The following is a 25,473-nucleotide window of genomic DNA, read 5'->3' as shown; positions in this document are numbered from 1 at the left end:
GGAGCACCAGGCTGTAACCAAGGTCCCTAAGTTTGGTGAAAAAAATGCCAAAATGACTGGGGAAGGCGCAGCTGCGGCCACTCTCACATTCACGGGAGGGCTCCTGCTCCCACTTTCTGGGAGCTTTCCCGGGAGTTCAAACCCGCGGAGACGCCCCGCACCACCAAACGCAATCACGACGAACCAGTCGAGAGTAACGCGTGCGCTCCCGGATGCAGTCGCTAGGGGGGGGCTCGTCGCGTCCCGCCCCCGAACCGGGTTCCTGTTTGCGCACGCGTGATTCCTTTCCTCCCGCGCTCCGGCGTCCACACCAGCTACGTTCGTGCGGCGCGTTCCAGGCACTTTTCTGACGCAAGGCGCGGCAGCTCGGAGCCTAGCGGAACTGCAGCGCGACTACTGCTACAGGAGGGGAGGGTGAGGGAGGTGGAAGCGGAGCCGGAAGTGTGACTAACCAGCGTGTCTCCCCGACGCCCGCGAAGCAGGAAGGAGAAGGAGCCCGCCTGGCGGGGTGTGGCCTCGGGAGACGGAGGGCGCTACGATTGGCCCTCGGCTGTGGCGACGGCGACGATTGGCCCTTGCGTGCGGAGGGAGGTGAGAAGGGTGGCGGCGGTTGGAATTCAAAAGTGGCGGGTGTGGCACCGGGATAGCCACCGGAGTCCGGAGCGCGCGTGCTTTGTGTCGCGAGCCGGTGAGAGAACGCGGGTGCCAGGAGCCCCGGCGCTGTGTCCTCTTCCATTGTGCTCTCCTGGAGCGTGTGGCACGGAACTGGACATGGAGCCGCAGGTGAGTAGAAGCCGCGTTGGGTCTCTTGCCCCCGATGCTGACGAGCCTCCTCGGCTCCCGGCCCGCCTTGATCCTGCCTGTTTGGAGGGCGAAAGTCCGTGCGTCCCCGCACAGTGGACAGGACGGACGGAGAGGGCGGGAAGCAGCCCCAGGAAGTAGGAATGCATGACAGCCTGTCCTCCCCTGATTTCAGGGAGCCCCATACACCCTTCCTCACTTTCATGTCTCTAGGATTTCCCATTTCGGATTCTCAGGCTTGCCTGGCTCCTACCTACTTCTCCGTTCCTACCCACGATTGCAGTGTGTGATTGAGAAGGGAGAGATCTGAGATTCCGCCTGCCGCTGGGGAAATGGTACCTGAGGCCAAATCCCCGCTGAGGATCTTTCCAGTCCTCTCTCGTTGCTGTCGCTTTGGAGTGCTGGAAGGGATAGAGGACTTGGGATAATCTGAACGGAAGGACTCCTCATTCTCTCTCCTTCTCCAGGTTTTACAGAGATCCCTGCCCCCTGAGACTGGTTTGACTTAGTTTCTTCTCTTATCAGCGACCTACTGCACCCCACAACCATCTGCAGCCTCCCCTCCCCAGTGGAGAGAGATGTGTGACAGCGAGAGTGTACTGACTTTTGGTGCCAGAAAAAGGCTCCTGTCTGAATTCTCTGTTTACTACTTACTATCAGATTTACCCAAAACAAGTTTCAGCCTGAAGAGATGTTCTTTATATCCTGACAGCTAAAGAGCAGAGCAGTATGATTGTAACAGTGTAAAATAATGGAAGCCTTCTCATGTTTACTGAGCACCTACTGTGTGCCAGGCACAGTTGTAGATACTTGGGATGCAACGATAAACAAGGCTAATCCCTATCATCTCTCTAGATGCCATTCTATGAGAAGCTGCCATTCTGTGGGGAGATCGGAAATGTGTCGTGTTAAATAACTCTATTCTTGGTGCACATTTCTGCAGGCAGCAAGAAAAATAATGCCACCTCCTTTTTTTCCCCTCCCTTTTTATTTGTGTAGAAGCCTGTGGTCTGGATATATCACAGTTTTAAGTGTTTCCCCACTGGTGGACTCTAGTTTCATTCCTTTAAAAATGTATTGAGTCATGCCATGTAGCAGACATTATACTAGTTATATAGTTGTGAACAAAACAGATATGTTATTATGCTCACAATCTAATGTAAGGAAAGACAATAAACCAATAAACTAAAATTTAAAACAGCAGGGCATCAAATTGTTCCAGAGTTTTCTCTATAGGGATGCACTGTAAACATCCTTGAATATATCTCATGGTATTTGGAATCTTTTCATGTTGTTTCTTACAACTTCATGTGAATCTGCAATGAGTTTTAAATGAAAAGTTTAATTAGGAAACAAGAATAGGGGCACCTAGGTGGCTCAGTCCATTAAACGAACAACTCTTGGTTTCGGCTCAGGTCATGATCTCGCGGGTCATGAAATCAAACCCCATGTAGGGCTCTGCACTCAGTGGGGAGTTTGCTTGAAGATTTTCTCCCTCTGCCCCTCCCCCTACTCAAGTGCGCTCTCTATCTCTCCAGTAATTTTTTTTTTAAGATTTTATTTACTTATTTGACAGAGAACACACAAGTAGGGGAGAACAGCAAAAGAGAGAGAGAGAGAAGCAGGCTTTCCGCTGAGCAGGGAGGAGCCCAATGTGGGGCTCGATCCCAAGACTCCGGGATTGTGACCCCAGCTGAAGGCAGACGCTCAACTGACTGAGCCATCCAGGAGCCCCAAATAAATTTTTCTAAAAAAGAAAAACCAGCCTTTCCTCCTGTTCTCTTGGTTGTTGGAAATGTGGCAGGCATCTTGGAATCAGCCTGGACTCCTCCATCTCCCTCACTGCCTGCCCTCTACCTCCCCTCACCAGACCAGCTCCTAGTTAGATCAATACTTGGTTTCCAGTAATCCAGCCCTCCTCTTGATTCCCACTGCCAGCCCTCTCTCAAATGGATTTTTACTTAGCCCTCAAGCTCCTAAAACAGCCCCTCTCGGCTGAGTTCCATGACAATTAAGCTCTATGCATCTTTTATATCTAATGAATTAACTTCTCTCTTATGCTTCTAGAATGGTAAGAGGTGTATATATCTTTGGGAGAATTGAGAAAGTGGATCATTTTTTGAAGAGCTTAATTTTCTGGTATTCCAGTTTGGAAAGAATACTCTATAAGTTTACTTCTGGGAGAGCAGGGATTTTGTTCATTATTCTCACCCCAGCTTCTAGAACAGTGTCAGGTACAGAGCAGTCTTGCAACAAATCTTAGTGCAACAAATCCTTGTTGGATGAAGGAATAAAGGAATGATACATTCTTTCTGCCTGTCATACCCCTCATCTACTTCCAGTCATTCCTCACATTGCTATTTTGGTACAAATCTGGTCTTACTATTCCGAAAAAATCATCAAGGTCCCTCTTGCCTTCAGTAAATGCTAGACTCTTCATGGCATGCTGACTGTCACAATCCCTTCCCTTCCTCTCCCCACTTTCCGTGCATACTCCATGTGTCAGCTAAACAGAACAACTTGACGTTCCTTGCATGCACCCCTCCTTGCTTTCTGCCTGGGATGCTCTTCCTTGGCCCAAGCTCCTTGGCTAACTCTTTCTCATCCTCAAGGTTTTGCCTTAAAAGACCTTTTAGAAGTATTCTCTGTCACTCTCCCCTCTGAACTACATGTTCAACCCCTCCTTGGGGCACTTTTTATGGTAGCACTCAATAAAGTTTTAATAATCTCTTTAAATGCTTCTCTTCCCCATTTTTTTCATGAGTATTTTGGAGGCAGGGATCACATCTATTACTCCCAAACCCAGATCATTTTCTGGCACATAACAGGGCACTAAGTAAATATTGAATGAATGAAGTAAGCCAAAGGGCAGAGACACTGGCCTTGGAATTAAAAGTTAACTATAGTGAAGATCAGAAGTTGATCTGTCTACATAGTGCTCTCCTGATTGTGGGATCAGAGACGGTTTTAGCACTGAGAAGTTCTGTGTCCTCAGAAACCCGTTAGTTCTGTGCAATCTAGAATGGTTGGTCACCCTAGACAGGAGTAGCCATGAAATGGACATATCTCCAGGCACCAAATTGAGGTGCTTAGGAGAGGGTCTGTCTTTCCCACTGCTCCCCCCTGCCCCGACACACACCTCTACTTTGGTGATCTCCATACCGGGTCTTCCTAGTCTTCTCCATGCAAGTCAGCTTACTTACAACTCATTATTTTTATAAGTAGGCTCTTTTGTATATTTTTCCTGTGCCTGATCAGAAACTGTTATCTGGTTTTCCACATAAACGAGACTAAAGCCTAAACTCCCCCTTAGCCTGGCATCAAAGTCCTACGGGTCAATACAGTCCAGCAGTTAAACACATGGCCTCCAGAACCAGACTGTCTGGATTCTAACCGTGGCTCTGCCTTTTACTCACTGATGACCTTAGACAAACTATTCCACCTCTCAGTGCTTTCCTTCCCTCATCTGCAAAATGAGGCTAATAATAGCTCCTCCTCAGTGGGCTGCTGTAAGGATTAAGTTGATACAGAGGACAAATTCTAAAATGCTACCCACTTGAGGCACCTGGGTGGCTCAGTCGGTTGAGCATCAGACTCTTGATTTCAGCTCAGGTCATGATCTCAGGGTCATGAGATTGAGCCCCACATGGGGCTCGGGCTGGGTGTGGAGCCTGTGTAAGACTCTCTCCCTCTCCCTCTCTAAAAATAATTAAAGGGGTGCCTGGGTGTCTCAGTGGGTTAAAGCCTCTGCCTTTGGCTCAGGTCATAATCCCAGGGTCCTGGGATCGAGCCCCGCATCGGGCTCTCTGCTTAGCAGGGACCTGCTTTCTGTCTCTGCCTGCCTCTCTGCCTACTTGTGATCTCTGTCTGTCCAAAAAAAAAAAAAAAAAAAAATCTTAAAAAAAAAGTTTAAAAATAATTTAAAAAAAATAAGTAAAATATTACCTGCTCTTCCCATCTAGTCTTCAGCCTTATGGATCATCCTCTCTCTGTCTTAGTTATGATTCTCCATTACAGCTGAAAGAGCCTGTTGGTTTCCCAGCCATATCATGTGTGTGTTTGAGGTTTTGCCATCTGAAAAAAGTGTCCATTTCTCTATGCTTGTTTATTTATTTAAGGATTTTATTTATTTATTTGACAGAGAGAGATACAGCGAGAGAGGAAACACAAGCAGGGGGAGTGGGAGAGGGAGAAGCAGGCTTTCCGCTGAGCCGGGAGCCCGAGGCGGAACTCAATCCCAGGACCCTGGGATCATGACCCGAGCTAAAGGCAGACACTCAACGACTGAGCCACCCACGCACCCCATCTCCGTGCTTGTTTAAGTACTACACTTGGGGTGCCTGGGTGGCTCAGTCAGTTAAGCGTCTGCCTTTGTCATGATCCTAGGGTTCTGGGATTGAGCCTGGTATTAGGCTCCTTCCTCAGCAGGGAGCCTGTTTCCCCCTCTCCCTCTGTCTGCCACTCTCCCTCTCTCATGTACATGCTCTCTCTGTCAAATAAATATTTTTTTAAAAAAAATAAGTACTACCCTTAAAGTTAGCTGAAGTCCAGCATCTGTCCAACTTTTCCCTTAGAGCTTTCTCCCACTTTTGCATTATGTCCCGCTTCTCTCTGTGCCTTTTCACTGGCACATGATCTGTTGGCCTCGGTTTGTGCACAAGAGGTCCTCAGTCAGTGCTTGTTGGTGGTTGAGAATTAGGCTAGGGGACCAAAGAAGGGAGTTCTTGGGACATTTGGGCTCCAGGGTGTGTCTGAAGGGTCTCTCTTTTCCCAGCAGAGGTCCCCCCTGTTGGAAGTGAGGGGGAACGTAGAGCTGAAGAGGCCCCTGGTCAAGGCTCCTTCTCGCCTGCCTCTCCCGGGAACCAGGTTTAAGAGGGGGCCTGACCGAATGGAGGATGCCTTGGAGCCAGAGAAGGTGAGCTGGGTGTGGAAAAGCTTTGTGTGTGTGTGTGTGTGTGTGTGTGTCTAACCCAATCAGGGAGAGTAAATGGACCCCATTCTTGTCTATCTCCAGAAAAGGACACGAGGACTGGACACAGTGACCAAAATTGCCACGTCCCACCCCAGACCACCAGCCCTCACTGTGAGGCCACAGACACAAAGCCAGACCACAGGTGGGTTTCTAGCAGTTGGCAGAAACCAAGGGCATAGAAGTCCAGTGCTCTTCAGCTCCCTTATTTCTTGTCTTTCAATTTTAGCTTATTTTGAATAGGTCATAGGTCTCACTTGTTTCAAATTCCAAAGACACAAGGGGCACCTGGGTTGCTCAGTGGGTTAAGCATCTGACTCTTGATTTTGCCTCAACTCATGATCTTAGGATCATGAGATGGAACCCCAAGTCAGGCTCTACTATGGGTGTGGAGCCTGCTTGGGATTCTCTCTCTCCCTCTCCTTCTGCAACGCCCCCCACCTCCAAATTCCAAAAGCACAAAAGTCATTACACAGTGGAAAGTCTCCCTCCTACCCCTGTCCCCTAGCCACCCAGTTCCCTTCCCCAGGAGCATTCTGCGGACGTTCTATCCCTTCCAGGGCATTCTGTGGGCATTCAAGCAAATCTGGACATGTTCTCCAACGTTTTTTTTTACATATATAAATGGTAATGCACTTGACATGTGGCTCTGCCCCCTGCTCTTTTTGCTTATCTTGGTGTCCTTTTTTTTTTTTTTTTTTTAAGATTTTATTTATGTATTTGAGAGAGAGACAGAGAGTGTGAGTGAGAGAAGAGTGAGCAGCAGTGGGGGGCAGGAAGGGCAGAGGGAGAGGGAGAAGCAGGTTTCCCTCTGAGCTGGGAGCCCCATGTAGAGCTCCATGTGGGGCTGGAGCCCAGGACCCTGGGAATATGACCTGAGCTGAAGGCAGATGCTTAACTGACTGAGCCACCCAGGTGCCCCTTTCTTGGTGTCTCAAGTAATATCTGCCCTGGGAAGGATATCTTCAGAAGCTGGCCAGACTTCAGGGAAGAGGGAAGTTATCTTATTTCTAATCCTCAGAAAAAAGCAACTACTCTGGGGCGCCTGGGTGGCTCAGTGGGTTAAAGCCTCTGCCTTCGGCTCAGGTCATGATCCCAGGGTCCTGGGATCGAGCCCCACATCGGGCTCTCTGCTCAGCAGGGAGTCTGCCTCCCTTCCTCTCTCTCTCTGCCTGCCTCTCTGCCTACTTGTGATTTCTGGCTGTCAAATAAATAAATAAAATCTTTAAAAAAAAAAAAAAAAAAAAGCAACTACTCTGCGCCTGGCCCGGCCAGAGTTCATGTCACCCTGAGACTGATTGTCTACTTTGTCCTCTCCCATCTCCCAGTAGCTCCCAAAGTTCCCAAGAAGACAGGACCCCGGTGTTCCACAGCTATAGGCACAGGTAATAGTTCTTCAGAGCTGGGGCTGAGAGGAGATCTGGGGTATGTGTAAAGGGAGATGATGGAGGCAGAAGGACACTGGTGCTGTGATTCCTTAAGTTAACTCCCCAATTCTCTAGTGTTGAAGAATCAGAAACCAGGCCCTGCTGTTCCCACCCAGAAGCCTGGAGGTAGGTGCCAAGCATAACCACTGGGTGAGAGGCTGGGATAGGGAAGAGAGGAGGTGGTGAGCACCCAAAAAAATTCATTTGGGTCCTTCCCTGTCTGGATGGCAAAGAGATGTAGCAGCAGGTGTGGACGCCTTAAAGGCTGGGAGGGAGGAGAGATGGAAAGCCATGACCTCCCTGACCTTTGTCCTTTCTGTGCCCATCTTAGCGGCTGCCCCTCCCATGCTGGGAGGGAAGAAACCCATCAAACGTCCAGCCTGGGACTTAAAGGGTCAGTTATGTGACCTAAATGCCGAGCTGAAGTGCTGCCGGGAGAGGACTCAGACATTGAACCAGGAGAACCAGCAACTGCAGGACCAGCTCAAGGAGGCCCAGCAACAGGCCAGGGCCCTGGGGGCAGAGTGCAGGACACTGGAAGGGGAGTTGGCCAGGGTGCAGGCCCAGGCCAAGCAGGGCCAGCAGGAGCTGGGGAACCTCAGGGCCCGTGTCCTGGAGCTGGAAGAGCAGCTGGGCACACAGCAGGGCTTGGTGCAAGAGCTCCAGAAAGAACAAGTGGGATTGCAGGAGGAGCGAAGGGGACTGGCCGCCCGGCTGGAGGAGCAGGAGGTAAGGGCCACCTTCTCACCAAACGCCAACCCTCCTTTCTGGGTTACCCTGAAGTCTCTTTGGGCTTGGAGTCCCTGGCCACCTCTTTCCAGCAGTATTCCTCTGTCCTTCTCCACCCCTGCCCACTCCTCTGACTACATCTTGCCTTCGGCCCCACTTCTCCCTACCCTGACTGCTTTCGTAGCACCCCTCCCCCCCACATCTGTGTCTCTCCTAGGCCTCCATCTCCTCCTCTGTCTCTTTGTTTGCTGATCAGAAACCCCCCCAGTGTTTTCTCTTCCTCTTCTCATGTCCGTTTGCCTACTTGGTGAGCACCAAATAGATGGAATTACTTGCAGTTTCTCAAATGATTCAATCTTCTCTTCAGTACGTGCAAATGCACGTCCCTCTTTGTGGAAAATTCTTCCTGTTCTCCATCTTTTTTTTTTGGTTTATTCTGATACTCTTAGGCATCAGCTTAACTACCATTGTCCCTGTGCCCCTTTTGGGGATCCCGTAGCACTCCCTAATCTGTACCATGATTCCTACTTTTCTTACCTCTTTCCCTAGCAGACTGTGAAGTCCTCGGGGACAGGGACCACCTGGCTCCACCCCCCTGCCTCATCATTACTTATCCTTATGCTTCGCTGTGTCTCACCCTCTGTGTCCATTCCGTTCCGGACAGAGGAGGCTGCAGGCGTCAGAAGCGGCTCTGTCGGGCAGCCAAGCGGAGGTGGCATCTCTGCGACAGGAGGCTGCCACCCAGGCGACCTTATTGGTGGCGCAAGGAGAACGTCTCCATGGGCTAGAGATGGAGCGCCGGCGACTGCACAACCAGCTGCAGGAACTCAAAGGCAATATCCGCGTGTTCTGCCGGGTGCGCCCTGTCCTTCCGGGGGAGCCCACCCCATCCCCGGGCTTCCTCCTGTTTCCCTCTGGCCCTGGTGGGCCCTCGGATCCTCCAACCCGCCTCAGCGTCTCCCGTTCTGACGAGCGTCGTGGGACCCTGAGTGGGACGCCAGCCCCCACCACCCGCCACGACTTCTCCTTTGACCGGGTTTTCCCACCTGGGAGCGGACAGGACCAAGTGTTTGAGGAGATTGCCATGCTTGTCCAGTCAGCCCTGGATGGCTACCCAGTATGCATCTTTGCCTATGGCCAGACAGGCAGTGGCAAGACCTTCACCATGGAGGGCGGGCCTGGGGGAGACCCCCAGGTGGAGGGCCTGATCCCTCGGGCCCTGCGGCACCTCTTCTCCGTGGCCCAGGAGCTGGGCGGCCAGGGCTGGACCTACAGCTTTGTGGCAAGCTACGTAGAGATCTACAATGAGACTGTCCGAGACCTGCTGGCCACAGGGACCCGGAAGGGCCAGGGCGGTGAGTGTGAGATTCGCCGGGCAGGGCCGGGGAGTGAGGAACTTACTGTCACCAATGCCCGATATGTTCCTGTCTCCTGTGAGAAAGAGGTAAGCCCCAAAGGGCACTGGGACTGGAGAAGTGGGGAGGAGTGTTCAGGGTGGCCCAGGATGCAGGTGGATGGGGGAGGGGACAGGAGAGAGTGGAAGGGTGGGGGAAGAATAGGTCTTGTGGGTGGGTCGACACATCAGTTCTGGCCAGTGGGCTGTAAGGTTGATCTGTCTGCCTTAGGGAACAAGGGGGTGGAGTGACGCACCTGCCGAGGGCTTCCTGGCCCCTGCCGGCTGCCTCTCAGGTCCCATTTCCTGCTGCTACTCTTGCTCAGCTTGCTCTAGCCATGCTGGCCTCCTGGCTGTTCCCCAGCCATCTCATCAACAGTCTCCTGTTGGGGCCTTTGCCTGAATGTTCCTCTCCTCCAATGGCTTGCCCCCTCACTGCCTTCAGAGTTTAAGGCACTGAAGCTGTCCCTGGCCATCCTGTCGAAGATTGCAACCCTCACCTTACCTTCACACTCCTTACTGTTCTGTCTCCCTCCTCAGTACTTTTTAGCCATAGCTGTATGTTATACTGTGTCATTCTGTCTCTTCACTGGCTAGAAAGAAATCTTCAAGAGGGCAGGTGCTGACTCTGGTTCATTGCTACCAACATAGCTGTGTGCTGACCCCCTGCCTGCTTTTGCCCCTTGCTGCTCTCATCCCCAGGTGGAGGCCCTGCTCCAGCTGGCCCACCAGAACCGGGCAGTGGCCCGCACGTCCCAGAACGAGCGATCATCACGTAGTCACAGTGTGTTCCAGCTACAGATCTCTGGGGAGCACGCTGGACGAGGCCTGCAGTGTGCGGCTCCCCTCAGCCTTGTGGACCTGGCTGGGAGTGAGCGGTTAGACCCTGGCTTAACCCTTGGCCCTGGGGAACGGGAACGCCTTCGGGAAACACAAGCCATTAACAGCAGCCTATCCACCCTGGGGCTGGTCATCATGGCCTTGAGCAACAAGGTGGGAATGGGGATGGGGGGCCGGTGGGCCCTGGGGTAAATTGAGACTGCTCATGCCTAACCCTGTCCTATCCTAATCGCCTGTCTCCCTCAACCCTCTAGGAGTCCCACGTTCCTTACCGGAACAGCAAGCTCACCTATCTGCTGCAGAACTCTCTGGGTGGCAGCGCTAAGATGTGAGTGAAATGGACAGACAGAGCGGTTGGGTGGAGACCGTGAGGCTGGGGTCAGGGACGGGAAAGAGGCAACAGTGTCCATCCAGCCACTGATGCTGGGGTTTGGCCCCCTCTCCTCTCTCCACAGGCTCATGTTCGTGAACATTTCCCCCCTAGAAGAGAACGTCTCTGAGTCCCTCAACTCCCTACGCTTTGCCTCCAAGGTGCAGTTACCACCAAGTCCAGGCGCCGTTAGGACGCCTGGGTGGTTGTAGACTTCTTCATTCTGACCCTTTAGGAGCCCGTTCAGCCCTTCAGGCCAAGGGCACATTCATCTGGAAAGGATTGCCAGGCATCTGGGGTGCCACCTCTCTGGATCCATTTTTAGCTATTGGGTCTTGAGGTTTTTTAATTTTTAAAAATAGGTAGTTAAAGAGGTCAAAAATGAAGTTTTACCACTGCCCCTGTGCACCCCATTCTCCCCACCTGTCCTGGTAGAGGTAGTCGCTTTTAACATTTAACATTTTACTTTCTTTTCAGTGTTTCTTCTTGCAAATAGAAACAATATGCATGTGCTTATTCCCTCCTCCTTATATGGAAGCCATCTCTCTCTCTTTTCATATATGTATATTGTTCTGTACTGTGTTCTGCTTAACAAGACAGCCCTGAGATTACTCCCCACCAGCACATGGAGATCGTCCATTATTTTTATGTCCGCCTGGGACTGCACTCTGTGGCTGCACCAAAGTTTATCCACCAGTTCCCTCTACTGGACACTTGGATTGTTTCCACCCTTTCTTCTATTACAAACAAGACCATGTTGACTAACCTCGTCCATACACGTCATTTTGTATTTGTGTAGTTCTATCTAAGTAGGAAAGCTTCTTAGCAGTGGGATCGCTGGATCAGAAGAGAGTTAGTTGCAGGTTCCTGGGTGGCTCAGTCAGTTCAGCGTCCAATTCTCAATTTCGGTTCAGGTCATAATCTCAGCGTTGTGAGGTCAAGCCCACGTTGTGTGGAGCCCACTTAAGATTCTCTCCCTCCCCCTCTGCCCCCCTGCCCTGTGCATGCACACAGTCTCTCTCTCAAAAAAAGAGAGAGGGGCGCATGGGTGGCTCAGTCGCTTAAGCATCTGCCTTTGGCTCGGGTCATGATTCCAGGGTCCTGGGATTGAACCCTGCACTGGGCTCCCTGTTCATCGGGGAGTCTACTTCTCCCTCTCCCTCAGCTGTGCTTGCCTCTCCCTCTGCTTGTGCTGTCTCTCTCTCTGTCAAATAAATAAATAAAATCTTAAAAGAGAGAAAGAGAGAGAGAGAGACTTAGATGTTTTTCAGACCATTCCAAGTAGTATGAAGTCAGGCTCCAAAACCCACTTAAACATTAAGTGGAGGGAAGGCATGCCCTGAGTTCTCTAGGAGACTAATGCTTCTGCCACTAAAGTTTCTTTACTGTCTGTCTCTTTTTCCCTCTGACTACTCCTTTCTTGAGGGTATAGCCCTATGGTGGGTTCTGGCTTTATTCAGCGTCTCTGGTCAGGTGTGCCCTTCTGCTGTACCTGGGCTTCCCCGCAGTGAGCATTTGTTGCTGCCAAGGAAGTAGTCTGTTCTCTTGGTAGACTGCCCTGGGCTTCTGTTTTTTTTTCTTTTTATTTTTTTATTTATTTTATTTTATTTATTTTTTTTTAATGTTTTGTTTATTTATTTGACAGAGAGAGAGATCACAAGTAGGCAGAGAGACAGGCAGAGAGAGAGAGGGAAGCAGGCTCCCCACTGAACAGAGACCCCGATGCGGGGCTCGATCCCAAGACCCTGAGACCATGACCTGAGCCGAAGGCAGGGGCTTAATCCACTGAGCCACCCAGGTGCCCCCTGGGCTTCTGTTTTGATCAGGATTCCCCTTGCTATCTTGCAAGTTCAATTAAAGTTATATCAAACATCATTAACAGCCAACAGCATAAACTTTTTCGTATCCTAAAGTTATTGCGTTATTAAATTTCTCCTGATTATCTCAGAAATGTCTTGAATATATTAGGCTTGTCCCAATCCGGCTCAAAGCAAGGGGCAGCCATTCATCTTGTCGAAATGTCTCTTAAATTTCTTTTAATCTGTAATAATCTCACCTCTTATGGTGTTTATTTGTTGAAGAAATAGGGTCATTTATCCTGTAGAATATACCATATTCTGGATTTTGGCTGGTTGCTTCCTCCTTCTTCCAAACTTTTTGATATCTAGTCGATTTAGGGGCTTGATCAGATTAGAATCAGGCTTATATTTCTTTTTTTTTTTTTTTTTTTTAAAGATTTTATTTTTATTTATTTGACAGACAGATCACAAGTAGGCAGAGAGGCAGGCAGAGAGAGAAGGGAGGAAGCAGGCTCCCTGCTGAGCAGAGAGCCCGATGCGGGGCTCGATCCCAGGACGCTGGGATCATGACCTGAGCCGAAGGCAGCGGCTTTAACCACTGAGCCACCCAGGCGCCCCAGGCTTATATTTCTTGACAAGAAAACTTAGACGGTACCGTATACTTTCTATTGCCTCAGGTGGCACCTATTATCCATTTGTTTTACATTTAATGAAATAAAAATCAATCATGGGATTTTGGTGTTACCAGCTTGTTACCATTTGAAAACTCCCTATTGACTTAGTGATTTCACTTAGTGATTTTACAGAACAATGATCGCACCTACATGTATTATTTCATTAGGGAGCTTAATTTTCTCAGTAACTTTACATTTATTAGTCTTGTCTCTTCTATAAAGAACTTTCCCTTGCCGTGTATTTGGTTACTCTGAAATCCAGTCTATATAGGAAAGGCAGGGTAAATGCTAGATTGTTTATCAATTTTCAGTCTTAGAAGTTGGTATCTTGGCAACTTCCAAAGGTGACCAAGTGAGTTTTTATCTGGGGGGTGTCATTTTACAGATGTTATGGATTTGATATATATCCTTTGTAGTCATTATTCTTTCTGATGCTCAAATTGCCCCATCTTTGGCCAGTGGGAGCTATTTTTGGTTGGCTCCTCTGGCCTTTATTTTTATTTTTATTTTTTTTAAACTTTTTTTTTTTAAAGATCTTATTTATTTATTTGACAGACAGATCACAAGTAGGCAGAGAGGCAGGCAGAGAGAGAAGGGAGGAAGCAGGCTCCCTGCTGAGCAGAGAACCCGATGTGGGGCTCGATCCCAGGACGCTGGGATCATGACCTGAGCCGAAGGCAGCGGCTTTAACCCACTGAGCCACCCAGGCGCCCCTCCTCTGGCCTTTAGACAGGACCCAGTAGTCTTTATTCTAGATTCATCTTGTACATATCCTGCCTAGACTTGGGATCATTTATGTTCCAAGGAGACAGTTCTTAAATGAGTGTTATTCATGTTTTGTCTAACTTATTCACCGGTAAGTGGTGGGAGAGCTTGGGGTCTCTGGGCTACGGTATTCTGAAAATGGACACTCCATCTCTCTCTGCTCCTGTGTGTGGCTTCTTCTATCCCTTCTCAAGCAGGCCTCTTCACCTCCTCCAGACCTGGTGTGGTTAGTGGGCATAGACCTAACCTTAACTGAGACCAGCCTGAACCTGCCTTCACAGCCCTTGTTTCACTATTTTCTGAGGGCAGCCCCAATACTGGGAGTGGGAGACAATCTTGGAGAAAACTGTTATTTTGGTTATTTAGAAAACGTTTTTATCCTGTCTAAACCCTCTGCCCGCAGGTGAACCAGTGTGTTATTGGTACGGCCCAGGCCAACAGGAAATGAAGACAGATCCAGATCCTACATGTGTGTTTCGGGGTGGGGTGGGGCGGCTGAGGGATGCTTTGTTGGGGGGGAGGGGCTCTGTGTGACCTGGGTCTATCAAATAAAGAACAGTTTGGTTTTTTTTTCTTTAAATAAAGGTTTTATTAGCGATGGCCCATATCTGTAAAAATGGAAACTGTGGATCTACTCTGCCAAGTATTTGTGTTTTGCAGAGCAAGGGCTTCAGCTTTTCTCCCTATGAGGCCATCTCCTGGAATGTCGCCTAAGCCTCCCATACCACCTCCGCCCCCCAGTTGTCCGCCTCTAGGAGATGTGCTGCAGGCCACCCAGCCCCACTCGGGAGCGCTCCTCTCGTGGGTGTGGGAGGGTGGGAACCCGAGCCCAGGGGCGGGGCCGGCGCGCCTTCCCACAAACCCGGCTCTTCCTCCCGCCCTTTCCCTGCCTTCCCGTTCGAACCGCCGGGGCCAGCCCGCCCGCTGCCCATTGGCTGGCTCTCGGCGGCGTTACCGCCTCGCTACTAGCTCTCCAGGCCCCTGCACCCGCCCTGGAAGCGCTGGGCGGGACGCACGCCCGCTGACTCGCTCGCGCCAACCGCTAACGGCCACCGCCCCATAAAGGAGGGGCTCAATCCTCCCAGGTGCCGCGCGCGGGAGGGGTCACGCGTGCGCAGAAGCGCGGCCGTGGCGTGGGGGGGGTACTTGCCACGGGGAGGGCGGGGCCGGGGGCAAAGGCGGGAGGAGGGCGGGGCACGCGAGGGAGGAGGGCGTGGCGGGGGCGAGGGAAGGGTGAATGGAGGGCGGGGTCGTGAACTGGGGCCGGGGGGCGGGACTTGGAGTGACCATGGAGGTTGGGGGGGCAGTTAACGGATGTGGCATGGGGCGGGGGCCAGGCTGGAGGCCGGCTGCCGGGAAGCGGGGGGGATTCCCTCCTGCCCCGAGGGCGGGTCTCCCTCCGAGGAAGGGGCTGCGGGGATTCCCTCTCCCTCTGGGCCCACTACCCGCCCCATACGCGGAGAGGCCACCACTCGCTCGGCGCCCTCCAGGCCCTTTGGAGGTGAGGGAGGTGGGGAGAGGTGGTGCCCGCCCCCCCCACCGGCTCCTCCTTCCCCCCAGTCCTCCCCTCCCACCACCCTCCCCCCGAGCCGGTTTGTCCCTCCCCTCCACTCCCCTCCTTCCCCCCGCCGCCTCCTCCTGCCGCTGCCGCTGCTTTGGCTGCTGCGTCATACGCCCCAGAGCTGCCGGGACGGAGGGGCTGGGCCTGGGGACCCCCCGGCCCTTGCCTGTCCGCCCTCCGACGCCCAGACGTGCCCTCCCCGCACGGGGGTTTCGCCTCGGTCTCCCACGTCTGCCTCTGCCCGGCTCCCGGCGGCCCCAGCTGTCACTGGTAAGGAGGCGGCGGGAGGCGCCCGTGGGGTGGGGGGGGGCAGGGAGCCGGGGGTCGGCGCGCAGGGCGCGGGCGGGAGAGCCTCGCCGCCAAGGCATCGGTTCGCGCTGGGCCGACTCAAGTCCCCTCTCGGACTCGCCGTCATGGGGAGTAGAGACCGGGACTGGGACACGCCCCCCTCCCGGGGCACTCAGGGAAGTTATCTAACCCGGGGGCAGGGAGCCCCGTATTTGAGGGTGACCTGACATAACCTGGCGTCAGGTTGATTGTTCTGAATGAGACACGCGGGCCCAGGGAGGCAGCCGTTTCTATTCTGGAAAACATTTCCAGAAAAGCTCCCAAAACACATCTCTGGGTAGCAGAGCACCCCAATTATGATACCTCCAAACAGGAGAAGGTGACAGTAGAAACTGAATGGTAACCTTTGCTTCTGCAACCATCATTTCTCCTAAAACCTCAAGGCCAGGATATAGTACCCCAGGGGAGCTCTGGAAGCTGGGAAACTAGAGAACTAGGTTGGGGTGTGTGTGTGGGGGGGGTGTTAGGGAGAGGAGAGCCAGTCACCAGAGTTGGAAAAGCTGGAGTCAAGAAGCTTGGGAGGGGTGCTGTGTGGTTTCCTATCCAGGTGTCTCAGATGTGGAGACTGGAACCACGGTTACTTGAATCCTTGAGGCAAAGAAAAATGGGGAGTTGCTCAACATTCATAACCTTTTCCCATCCCACTTCTGGCTAGGCCCCCCCCAGGATGCAATGGCACAGCCCCCCCGGCTGAGCCGCTCTGGTGCCCCCCCACTTTGGGACCCAGCCTCCCCTGCTCCCACCTCAGGCCCCAGGCCTCGTCTTTGGGAGGGTCAAGATGTGCTGGCCAGGTGGACGGATGGGCTGCTGTACTTGGGGACCATCAAGAAGGTAAGGGATTTGACCTCTGACCTATTATCTTTCCCCTATTCTCCTTATGGAGTTCTGATTCCTGTGTCGTCCCCTGTGCTCATCCATTCCAGGTGGACAGTGCTCGGGAGGTGTGTCTGGTCCAGTTTGAGGATGATTCCCAGTTTCTGGTTCTATGGAAAGACATTAGCCCCGGTGAGACCCTCGAGTCCCAAGCCTGTGCATGCCATGAAAAGCAGAAACCTGGCGTGGGGGATGGAAAGGGGGCTTAAGGATAGGTCCCACAACACTGTGTTCCCTCACAGCTGCCCTCCCCGGGGAGGAACTTCTCTGCTGTGTCTGTCGCTCTGAGACTGTGGGCCCTGGGAACCGGCTGGTCAGCTGTGAGAAGTGTCGCCACGGTGAGAGGGCAGGACACCTGAATGGTCCAGCTTGCTCTGAGCCTTCCAGGCTGCCTCTCAAGTCTTCCCTCCACCACTGGTCCTTGTGATACCTGTCCTGGCTGAGTCCCCAAGCCACTTGCTCTGGGCCAGTCTCAACTCTGTAACCTCACTCCCTTCCAGCACAGGGGGAAACAGCCACGGAATGGGGAGGAGTGAGGTTTATAGACAGACGGTGGTTTAGATACACCCTTTTCTCACCATAAGACCTCCCCAAACCCTTAGGAGCCTCTTCCCTAACCTGTAAAATAAGGGTAATTCACCCACTACAACCAGATCATGGTCAAGGATGAAATGAGGTAGCTGAGACCCCTCCTGTCCCAGTCGCTAGCACACGTGGGTATGCAGTGCAGTAAGTGGCCTACCATCAATATTATTGTTATTCAGCTTATCACCAGGACTGTCACGTTCCAAGGGCCCCCGCCCCTGGAGAAGGAGAGGGCACATCCTGGGTCTGCCGCCAGTGCGTCTTCGCCATTGCCACCAAGGTAAGTCACTTTCCTGTGGGAGCCTCCCATCCACAGCCTCTCCCAAGCCTTTCCGTGCACCCCCCCGCACCCCTCTGAGGCAGGCTGTCTGTTCCCTGTCTGCAGAGGGGGGGTGCACTGAAGAAGGGCCCCTATGCCCGGGCCATGCTGGGCATGAAGCTGTCACTGCCATACGGACTAAAGGGGCTAGACTGGGACGCTGGACATCTGAGCAACCGGCAGCAGAGCTACTGTTACTGTGGTGGCCCCGGGGAGTGAGTAATGACGGGTGGGGGGCAGCGGGGGTTTAGGGAAGGAGTGATGGCAGTGCGGGTAGGGGGAAGCCCAGGGAACGAAGGAGAAAGAACAGGATGAGGGGAGTGCTGAAGAGGACAGAAGGAGGTGGTGCAGAGGGCATGGGGCGCCTCAGGTGGGGGCAGTGTCTGGAGGTCACGAGGCCTGTGCCACCCCTCAGGTGGAACCTGAAGATGCTGCAGTGCCGGAGCTGCCTGCAGTGGTTCCACGAGGCCTGCACCCAGTGTCTGAGCAAGCCCCTCCTCTACGGGGACAGGTGAGACAGGAGCGCAGCCTCTGCTCCATTTTCTCTCAGCCTCTGAAGCTTGACTCCCCTGCGTACCCCGTCCTTGTGAGTCCTCCATAGCCCAGTATGGCTTCCTGGCATAAGGTGTGTTCTCTCCTTCCCTCTTGCCCACTTCCAGGTTCTATGAGTTCGAATGCTGTGTGTGTCGGGGGGGCCCTGAGAAGGTCAGGCGGCTACAGCTTCGCTGGTGAGCTGACACGACCTCAGCATAGGTCCTCTCAGCAGCCCCAGGAGGTCACCCGGTGTGCCCCAGCCTCCCACCTCGGGACCCTCTAGGCTTTTGCAGTGCTGCCACAACCCTGACAACTTAATATTTCTTCAGGGTGGATGTGGCCCATCTTGTCCTCTATCACCTCAGCGTTTGCTGTAAGAAAAAATACTTTGATTTTGACCGTGAGATCCTCCCCTTCACTTCTGAGAATTGGGACAGTTTGCTCCTCGGGGAGGTAAGGGGTGGTGAAGCTTTGGGGGGTGAGGGGGGAACAGAGAAGTATAAAAAAAGGGGGAGAAGGGAGAGGGTCCACTGCTTCCCCTGATCCCCTTTGCTTTCCCCTTCCCCAGCTCTCAGACACTCCCAAGGGAGAACGTTCTTCCAAACTCCTCTCTGCTCTCAACAGCCACAAGGACCGGTGAGTTGGAGGGGGGCTCAGAAAGAGAGACAGATACAGAGGCCTGGGAGGAAAGGGGCTGCAGCCCCCCAGGAAGATCATTTTTGAAAAGCACTGAGTAATGGCATAGAGGGGCCCTTTATTACTGCACTGACCCTGTATCATTTCTCTCCTCACCCCAGTTTCATTTCAGGGAGGGAGATTAAGAAGAGGAAATGCTTGTTTGGTCTCCATGCTCGGATCCCTCCCCCTGTGGAGCCTGTTACTGAAGATGGAGCCCCCACCAGGTCACTGGTCCAGGGAGGATGGGGAAATCCTCAGGGTATTAATGGGGGAGGCATACCTATGGAGATGGGGAGGTCTTTGGGGTGTCCGGGAGGGGGCTGGGGGGATAAGGAGGCCTCTTACAGCTTCCCTTCAGGGCAGGGCCCTGGGGGAGGGGTCTCACGTCCCCTGGGGAAGCGCCGGAGGCCGGAGCCAGAGCCCCTGAGGAGGAGGCAGAAGGGGAAAATGGAGGAGCTGGGGCCACCCTCAGCAGTGCGCAATCAGCCCGAGCCCCAGGAGCAAAGGGAGCGGGCTCGTCTGCAGAGGGCACTGCAGGTACAGGGGCAGGGGGAACCCCATGAAGCCAAATGGTGGTGTGGGAAGGAATCAAGGGTTATCTCTCAGTGCTCTGCTCCTTCTTTTAGGCCTCAGTGTCTCCACCACCCCCCAGCCCTAACCAGAGTTACCAGGGCAGCAGCGGCTACAACTTCCGGCCCACAGATGCCCGCTGCCTGCCCAGGTCAGTGTTCCTTCACCCTCCAACCAGTTACGTACCCCTAGAATCTCTCCTCCCATTTTCTACATCCTCTGGACTTTCTTACCCAGAATTATTTTCCATCTTCCCCTCAGCTACCCACTTCTTATCCTAGAGACTTTCAGAACCAATGTCTGATCCCTAATATTCTGGGGCTGGGGATGCCTTGGGGCTCTTTGAGCTCTGCTCTTCTCAGTGGGAGAGGGTCCTCTTCCCCTGCTTCAGGTCCTGACTTTCCCCTCCCCAACCCCAGCAGTCCCATCCGGATGTTCGCTTCCTTCCACCCCTCTGCCAGCACCGCAGGGACCTCTGGGGATGGTGAACCCCCAGACAGGTGAGATTCTTCCCCTTTACCTGTGCCACCCCTCTTCTTCACGTCTGTGCTCTTACGTTCCTCAGTCTCTAACCCGATTTCTTTGTGCCTCTGATCCAAACGTGAGCTCCATTTTTAGTCTTTATCTGCATCTGGACTCACAACTGCCTTCTCTCCCTAGGTCACCCCTGGAACTTCACATTGGTTTCCCCACAGACATCCCTAAAAGTGCCCCCCACTCGATGACTGCCTCATCGTCCTCGGTCCCAGCCCCCTCCCCAGGTCTTCCTAGACGCTCAACACCCCCTTCTCCCCTGTGCCGTAGTTTGTCTCCTGGGACTGGGGGAGGAGTCCGAGGTGGGGTTGGCTACCTGTCCCGAGGGGACCCTGTCCGGGTCCTTGCTCGGAGAGTACGGCCTGATGGTTCTGTGCAGTACCTGGTTGAGTGGGGAGGTGGGGGCATCTTCTAAACAACCTGCCTCTGCCTACCTCCCCATTCACACACACCGGCACTTTCATACCCTGACCTCTGACCTCACCTACAGCTGGGATGTACCTGGGGAGGTGTGGGGGGGTAGTTCTCCCTACTGCCCAGGCTGGAATCCAGGTGGGGGTTTGGGGAAGAGGCTCTCTCTTCTCTACTCCCTTCCCGATTCCTGACCCTTCCCCCATCCCTCTTCCCATTTCCTTTGATGTTATTTTGTTACAGCTTTTTAAATATTTTTTAAAATTATTTAACCCCTGGGGATGGAGACTGAGGAGGGAGGGGGGATGATAAAGGATCCCGGACTCTGTATGATTGAAATAAAGGTCAATAAACAGATCTAGCAGCCCTGGGTCATTCTGGAAGATGAGAACACAGGGACTAGCAGCACTTCTAGTCTTCCCAACCAAATTCACACACCTGACAAGGAAGGAAAAAGGCAAAAGGCAGAGAAAACCAAAGACAGGATTTATTAGGGGCCCAGTCATCACCTGGAAGTTAAAGGGCATGGAAGTATACAAGGAAAACAATGGCAGAAACAGGGCTCCTCACGGTAGGACTGTGCTGGAGTCGGAAACAGACTCTGTAACCTGGCGTACCCAGTGCAGGTATGGGGAGTTCCCCTGCTCCACAGGCAATGCAATCACCTCAGCCACTTCGTAAGGGTGCACAGAACTGTGAAAACATGGGGGGGGGGGCGTGGGGAGGGAATCACTCAAAGATCTACCTAAAGGAGCCAACCCCCTCAGACTGCCCAGCAAGTGCCACCCTCACTGCTACCCACGTCAAAGTTCTCACCGAACAAAATCTGTCAAAGCTGGAACCAAGGAACTTTGGGTTTTAATCATCTGAGAGGCAAAACACAAACACGACTGAATCAAGGAATGGGGCTGATTTCAGGATCTCAGGTGAGTGAATGGGGTCAGGGTCAGGGAATCCAGTTTTCACTGGATGGGGAAATGTTTCTCACCATCAGCACCTCATTGTCCTCCTCAATCTTTCCTTTCCACTCATAGCTGAAAAGGTCAGGGAGAGATTGTTGAGGGAGCAAAGATTGCCCTCAAGGAAAAGCACTGCCAATCAGCCCCTAGAGTTAGGTTAACCCCCCAACTCCTATAAGGACTCACATGGATGTAATCTGAGGGATGAGGTTAACGCAGGCTGCCAGGCGCTTCTCCACCACAGCCCTGAAGGTGGAGAGAGAGCCCCATTCAGAACGCCCCACGACCCGGATTTTTGCACTGGCAGCCCAGAAGTATGGTTCCAAAGCCGGAGGTCAGGCAGGAAGCCGCTGGAGTGCACTCTTCTCTCCCACCCCCAACTCGCTCCTTCCTCGCTCCACACTGAGGTCCCCACCTGGCGATCTCCTTGGCGACCTTCTCGTTGGGGCAGGTGACAAAGGCTGCAGAGACCGAGCCGGGAACATAGCCGGAGCTCGAGGCGGGCGGGGGCTGGGATGGGGGGCTTCCTGAAGCCATGGACAACAGAGCTCGGGGGAGCAAGAGAAGGCGGGAGGCCACAGGCAGCAGCGCCGGCATCCAAAGAAGCGACAGGAGCAGAGCGGCCTGAGAGCACGAAATGAACAGGGTGTCACCCCACAAATACCCGAGGAAACTGCATCTCGGGAACCCTTCACTTGGATAGACAGGCTCTGCCCTCCCTTTTCTGCACCCCGAAGGAAAAGGTCCCTGAAGCTGGGAGAGAAACTTGAGAAATTAAGGCAGACTCGGTCTCCACTCCCTCCTCAGGAGCCAACCTCTAGGATTTGGGGTGAGGGTGGTGGTCGAGGCTTCGAGGACCGGAAGGGGCGGGGCCGGTCACTCACCCCTCCGCCGAGCAGGATTGCGGGAGCCCGCCCCCCCCTCATGCAGCCTACGCTGGTTGAGGAGGGTTGAATATCAACAACCGCACGTAACGCCGCGAAGGGACCCCAATCCCAGGAAGAGCGGCCTCTTCTTACCTGGGTCGCACCCACGTGATAAGAAAACAGGCCACACCACGTGACAGTAGAAGCCCACCCGAACCTCCAGAGCCAGCCAATCCTGGCCCTCACGTGGCCCAGCTTGCCCCGCCTCCCTTCGGGGGAGGAGCAAAAGGGAATTTGGCCAATCGACGGCCGGTTCTGCAGTCGTGCACGGAAATGGCGCGCTCGTTTCCGTATAAACCGGAAACGGCCAATGGCAGGCTGAGGAGAGCCGCAGCGGCGTTCCACTGTCACGTGAGGGGGCCGGTCTCTCTCAGGCGGCTGTCCCTCAATGGGCTGGGCGAAGAGGCCAATCGCAGGCCAGTCCCGCGGGCCACGTGATGAGAGAGCTGGCGCTAGAAAGGGGGGCTGGAGACCCCGCCGACTCGATGCGTCAGGTTGTGGAGTGGGGAAATAATCCTTAAACCCCAGAATGTGCCAAGTTACAGCTCTTAAACTGTTTCCGAGGCCTTAAGGAGTGGCAGGGTCTGAGAAGATTGAACCTCAGGGGGTGAAGAGAGCGCCCCCTGCCTCTTTGGTTAGGAGTGACATATGCCTAGGTTGGGTAATGAACGATAATCTGAGAAACCAGCTGTCCCTGGGCAGGGGTAGTGGTTAGGCAGGGATGGGCACGGCGACACGATGGCTAGGTGGGGAAAGATGCATTTTAAAAGGCAGAGTGAGACCCTGCAAATGGGATAGAGGGTGATGAAAATGGGGCTGAGGGCAATTCAGCCTTCTTAACTGAAACCCCCAAAGGTTGAGACAGACTGGTGAATGGGCGGGGGGGGGGTGTGGAGAGGGGGAGAGAGAGGGCTTCAGGTTGGGGATATGGAGGACTCCAGGAAGTAGTGATGGTCCTTTTGTCCCTTACCCCTCTCCTATTTAATTCTCTAGGAGTGGTATACCTCTGAATCTTGGGTCTCCTTCCCTTAACCCATCCCCCTAGGAGCCAGGACCTGTCCTACATAACTTCCCTGGGGCCCAAGCACATCCAGTGACCCAAAAATGGAGAGAGGGGCCAATGAGAGGAGAGAAAGGTGGGAGGAGGCAGCAGAGAAAAGGCTCTTGCCACTCCCCCTCCCCAGTATTCCCCCTCCTTTCAATGTTTGGGGTCTCCAGTCTGCTGGTGGGTGTAACTGGATGTTTATAAGAGTTCTCTCATACCTGTGTCTCTGGGGATGGGGTCTCCCTGAGATCTGTCTTTGGGTTTGGGTTTGTTTCTGAGCTAGATCTCTGTAGGGCCTTTCAGTATTTGTAGTGGATCTTTCTCGGGACTGAGTTTCCTTTTTGTTTGGGGAGTATCTGTGTTTCTGGGACTCGATCACTCTCTGAGGTCTTTCAGACTCTTCTTCATGAGTTCGGGGTCTCTGCATTCTAGATCTCTGAGCTGCATGAGTGTCTGTTCCTGCCTCTCTCCCTTCACCCCACGCTCAGCCCCCAGGTCTGGAATTTATCTCTTGAGTTATCAGTTTCTGAATCTGCAGTTTCTCTTCTCTGAGATATGAGTCTGGGGTCTGGTATCTCTCTGGATCTGAGTCCTCTAAGAGCCAATTCTAGGTCTGGGTTTTTTCTGAATCTGGATCTCACCTTTTTCTTTGACTCTAGGTGTCTGATCTTGTTCCTGAAAACCACCACCTGATTCTGGAATCTAAGGTTTCTGTAGCTGTGGAGAACCTTTTGAAACTGGACACTCATATTTTGACCTCTGACCCTTCTCTCAATAGGGGATCTGGGATCTTTTTTTTCCTGAGATTGGGGTCTCTTTTCCTCTAGATTTTGAGTTTGTGCCTCAGATTAACCCCCCGCCCCCCGGGGGTGGGTAGCAAGGTATCTTTCTCTGTGGGTCTGGGGTCTCTCTGTCTCAGCATCTGAGGTCTACATCTTCAGAACTGCACTCTCTCTCATTCTGGTGTGTTTTTGAGGCGAGGGTCTCTCTCCCTGGTTCTCACTGTGTAGGGGTGGGGGGTGCAGAGTCTCTCTCTCCTCCTCCTCCTGCTCTCTCTTCTGTCGCTCGCTCCCCCGCCCCCCTCTCCCTCTCTCTCTCTCTCTCTCTCTCTCTCTCTCCCGGCTGCCGCTGCTGCCGTTGGCTCCTATTCTCCTCCTCCTCCTCCTCTCTCCTCCTCTCCGCTCCTCTCTGCTCCTCTCTCCTCCTCTCTCCTCCTCCTCCTCCTCCACCTCCTCCTCCTTCTCCCCCTCTCTCTCCCCCTCTTTCTCTCTTCTCTTTCTCCCCCGTCCCCCCCCGCCCCCTCCCCCCCAGGCCTGATGAGCAGGTCTCGCGCCTCCATCCATCGGGGGAGCATCCCCGCGATGTCCTATGCCCCCTTCAGAGGTACGGTGGGGAGGGGAGGGGGAGGGCCAGTTGGGGGGGGCAAGAGGGGGAGGGGCAGGGGCGGGGGGGGGGAGCAGAGCCGGGGCCAGGGAGGGGAGCAGCTGAAATGGAGGGAGAGAGAGGAGGACCGGGAAGGCAGGGATAGAAGCAATGGGGAAGGAGGGATTGGAGGCCAGAGGATAGGGGTAGATAGGGGCCGGAGGGGCTAGGAAACGGGCTTAGAAGGGGGCGGAGGGGAAAATGATGAAGGGGAAAGAGATTGCCAGAAGGGGTGGGATGATAGAGGGAAAGGTTTGGGGGAAGAGCTGCAGAAATAATTTGGAGGTGGGAGCTGAGAGATGAGGAAAATATTAAGGAAATAGACGGACAGTCTTAGGAAAGGGGCTAGGGGAAATGAAAACATAGGGGTGAAAGGAGAAGCAAAGAAGATGGGGGTAGAATATGGTGAAGGGGCCCAGAGAATGGTAGGGGGTTGAAAAAGAGAGGAGGATGGAGGGAGAGAAGAAGGGGCCAGATGGAGAGAGAGGGAGGCAGTGGGGGGTGGGGGGGATGGAGGGTCCAGATGGAGGGAAGAGAGGAGAGAGGGAATGGGCTGGGGGAGGAGAGACCAGGGCAGGGGGAGGGCCAAAATTATGTGTGTTTATTGAGGGGGGAGGGGGCAACAGAAGTAAGATTGAGTGATGAAAGTAGAGGGCAGGTCAGGACCCTGCCCCAGACTCTGACCCTCCTTAAGGCCTTTGACAAATGAAATGTAACCCCTGGGGTCCTATCTGCCCCCTTCACTTCACCACTTTTTAACCCCTCCCCCACCTCCAATCCCTATTACCATTCCCCCTCCCTCCTCTGGTGTCCATCACCTATATCTTTCCCCCCATATGGTGTCCGTTCCTTATATGAGTCCCCCTTCTGTCCTTTTCTTGTATCAGTCCTTTCTCTGGTCCATTCTCTCTCCCTCCCTTCTGTCTGGTAGCTCCCGTATA

At 53.4% G+C, this 25,473-nt stretch overlaps 4 protein-coding genes across 10 annotated transcripts in view; 3 read left to right on the top strand and 1 right to left on the bottom strand.

The window, feature by feature from the left end:
• The first annotated feature begins 608 nt into the window (after positions 1-608).
• On the top strand, positions 609-14,387 carry KIFC1 (kinesin family member C1). Of its 2 annotated transcripts, none has more exons than XM_080806259.1 (11): positions 609-783; positions 5,579-5,716; positions 5,816-5,915; positions 7,102-7,155; positions 7,273-7,323; positions 7,529-7,926; positions 8,591-9,370; positions 10,022-10,312; positions 10,414-10,487; positions 10,615-10,690; positions 14,171-14,387. In XM_080806259.1, the coding sequence occupies exons 1-11, from the start codon at positions 772-774 to the stop codon at positions 14,213-14,215; spliced, it is 2,019 nt and encodes a 672-aa protein (XP_080662385.1). In that variant the 5' UTR covers positions 609-771; the 3' UTR covers positions 14,216-14,387. The 2 variants fall into 2 exon arrangements, with proteins under 2 accessions (XP_080662385.1, XP_080662384.1); XM_080806258.1 differs by having other exon boundaries at positions 619-783; positions 7,099-7,155; positions 14,171-14,386.
• Positions 14,388-15,421: 1,034 nt separating this feature from the next.
• PHF1 (PHD finger protein 1) lies at positions 15,422-20,547 on the top strand. Of its 3 annotated transcripts, XM_080805660.1 has the most exons (15): positions 15,422-15,598; positions 16,332-16,507; positions 16,600-16,681; positions 16,792-16,887; positions 17,314-17,414; positions 17,520-17,668; positions 17,869-17,964; positions 18,113-18,181; positions 18,317-18,440; positions 18,556-18,623; positions 18,785-18,889; positions 19,013-19,202; positions 19,292-19,386; positions 19,655-19,735; positions 19,896-20,547. In XM_080805660.1, the coding sequence occupies exons 2-15, from the start codon at positions 16,349-16,351 to the stop codon at positions 20,182-20,184; spliced, it is 1,704 nt and encodes a 567-aa protein (XP_080661786.1). In that variant the 5' UTR covers positions 15,422-15,598; positions 16,332-16,348; the 3' UTR covers positions 20,185-20,547. The 3 variants fall into 3 exon arrangements, with proteins under 3 accessions (XP_080661786.1, XP_080661785.1, XP_080661784.1); XM_080805659.1 differs by having other exon boundaries at positions 18,785-19,202; XM_080805658.1 differs by lacking the exon at positions 19,655-19,735 and having other exon boundaries at positions 15,471-15,598; positions 19,896-20,539.
• Positions 20,548-20,644: 97 nt separating this feature from the next.
• CUTA (cutA divalent cation tolerance homolog) lies at positions 20,645-22,364 on the bottom strand. 2 transcript variants are annotated; one of them, XM_080806848.1, is made up of 6 exons: positions 22,159-22,364; positions 21,555-21,763; positions 21,326-21,385; positions 21,169-21,214; positions 20,997-21,046; positions 20,645-20,873 (listed from the first exon to the last, which is right to left on the bottom strand). In XM_080806848.1, the coding sequence occupies exons 2-6, from the start codon at positions 21,734-21,736 to the stop codon at positions 20,747-20,749; spliced, it is 465 nt and encodes a 154-aa protein (XP_080662974.1). In that variant the 5' UTR covers positions 21,737-21,763; positions 22,159-22,364; the 3' UTR covers positions 20,645-20,746. The 2 variants fall into 2 exon arrangements, with proteins under 2 accessions (XP_080662974.1, XP_080662973.1); XM_080806847.1 differs by having other exon boundaries at positions 22,024-22,176.
• Positions 22,365-24,426: 2,062 nt separating this feature from the next.
• Positions 24,427-25,473, top strand: part of SYNGAP1 (synaptic Ras GTPase activating protein 1) — a gene marked incomplete at both ends in the record, with an annotated part of 29,683 nt that continues 28,636 nt past the window's right edge. For all 3 annotated transcript variants that reach the window (XM_080806844.1, XM_080806843.1, XM_080806845.1), the window contains one exon: positions 24,427-24,493. In XM_080806844.1, coding sequence (XP_080662970.1) covers positions 24,427-24,493 — 67 coding nt within the window. The remainder of the gene's footprint in view (positions 24,494-25,473) is intronic.

Source organism: Martes martes (genome assembly GCF_963455335.1).
Source record: "Martes martes genome assembly, chromosome: 6".
Classification (NCBI taxonomy): domain Eukaryota; kingdom Metazoa; phylum Chordata; class Mammalia; order Carnivora; family Mustelidae; genus Martes; species Martes martes.
This window is presented reverse-complemented; position numbering and strand designations above follow the sequence as displayed.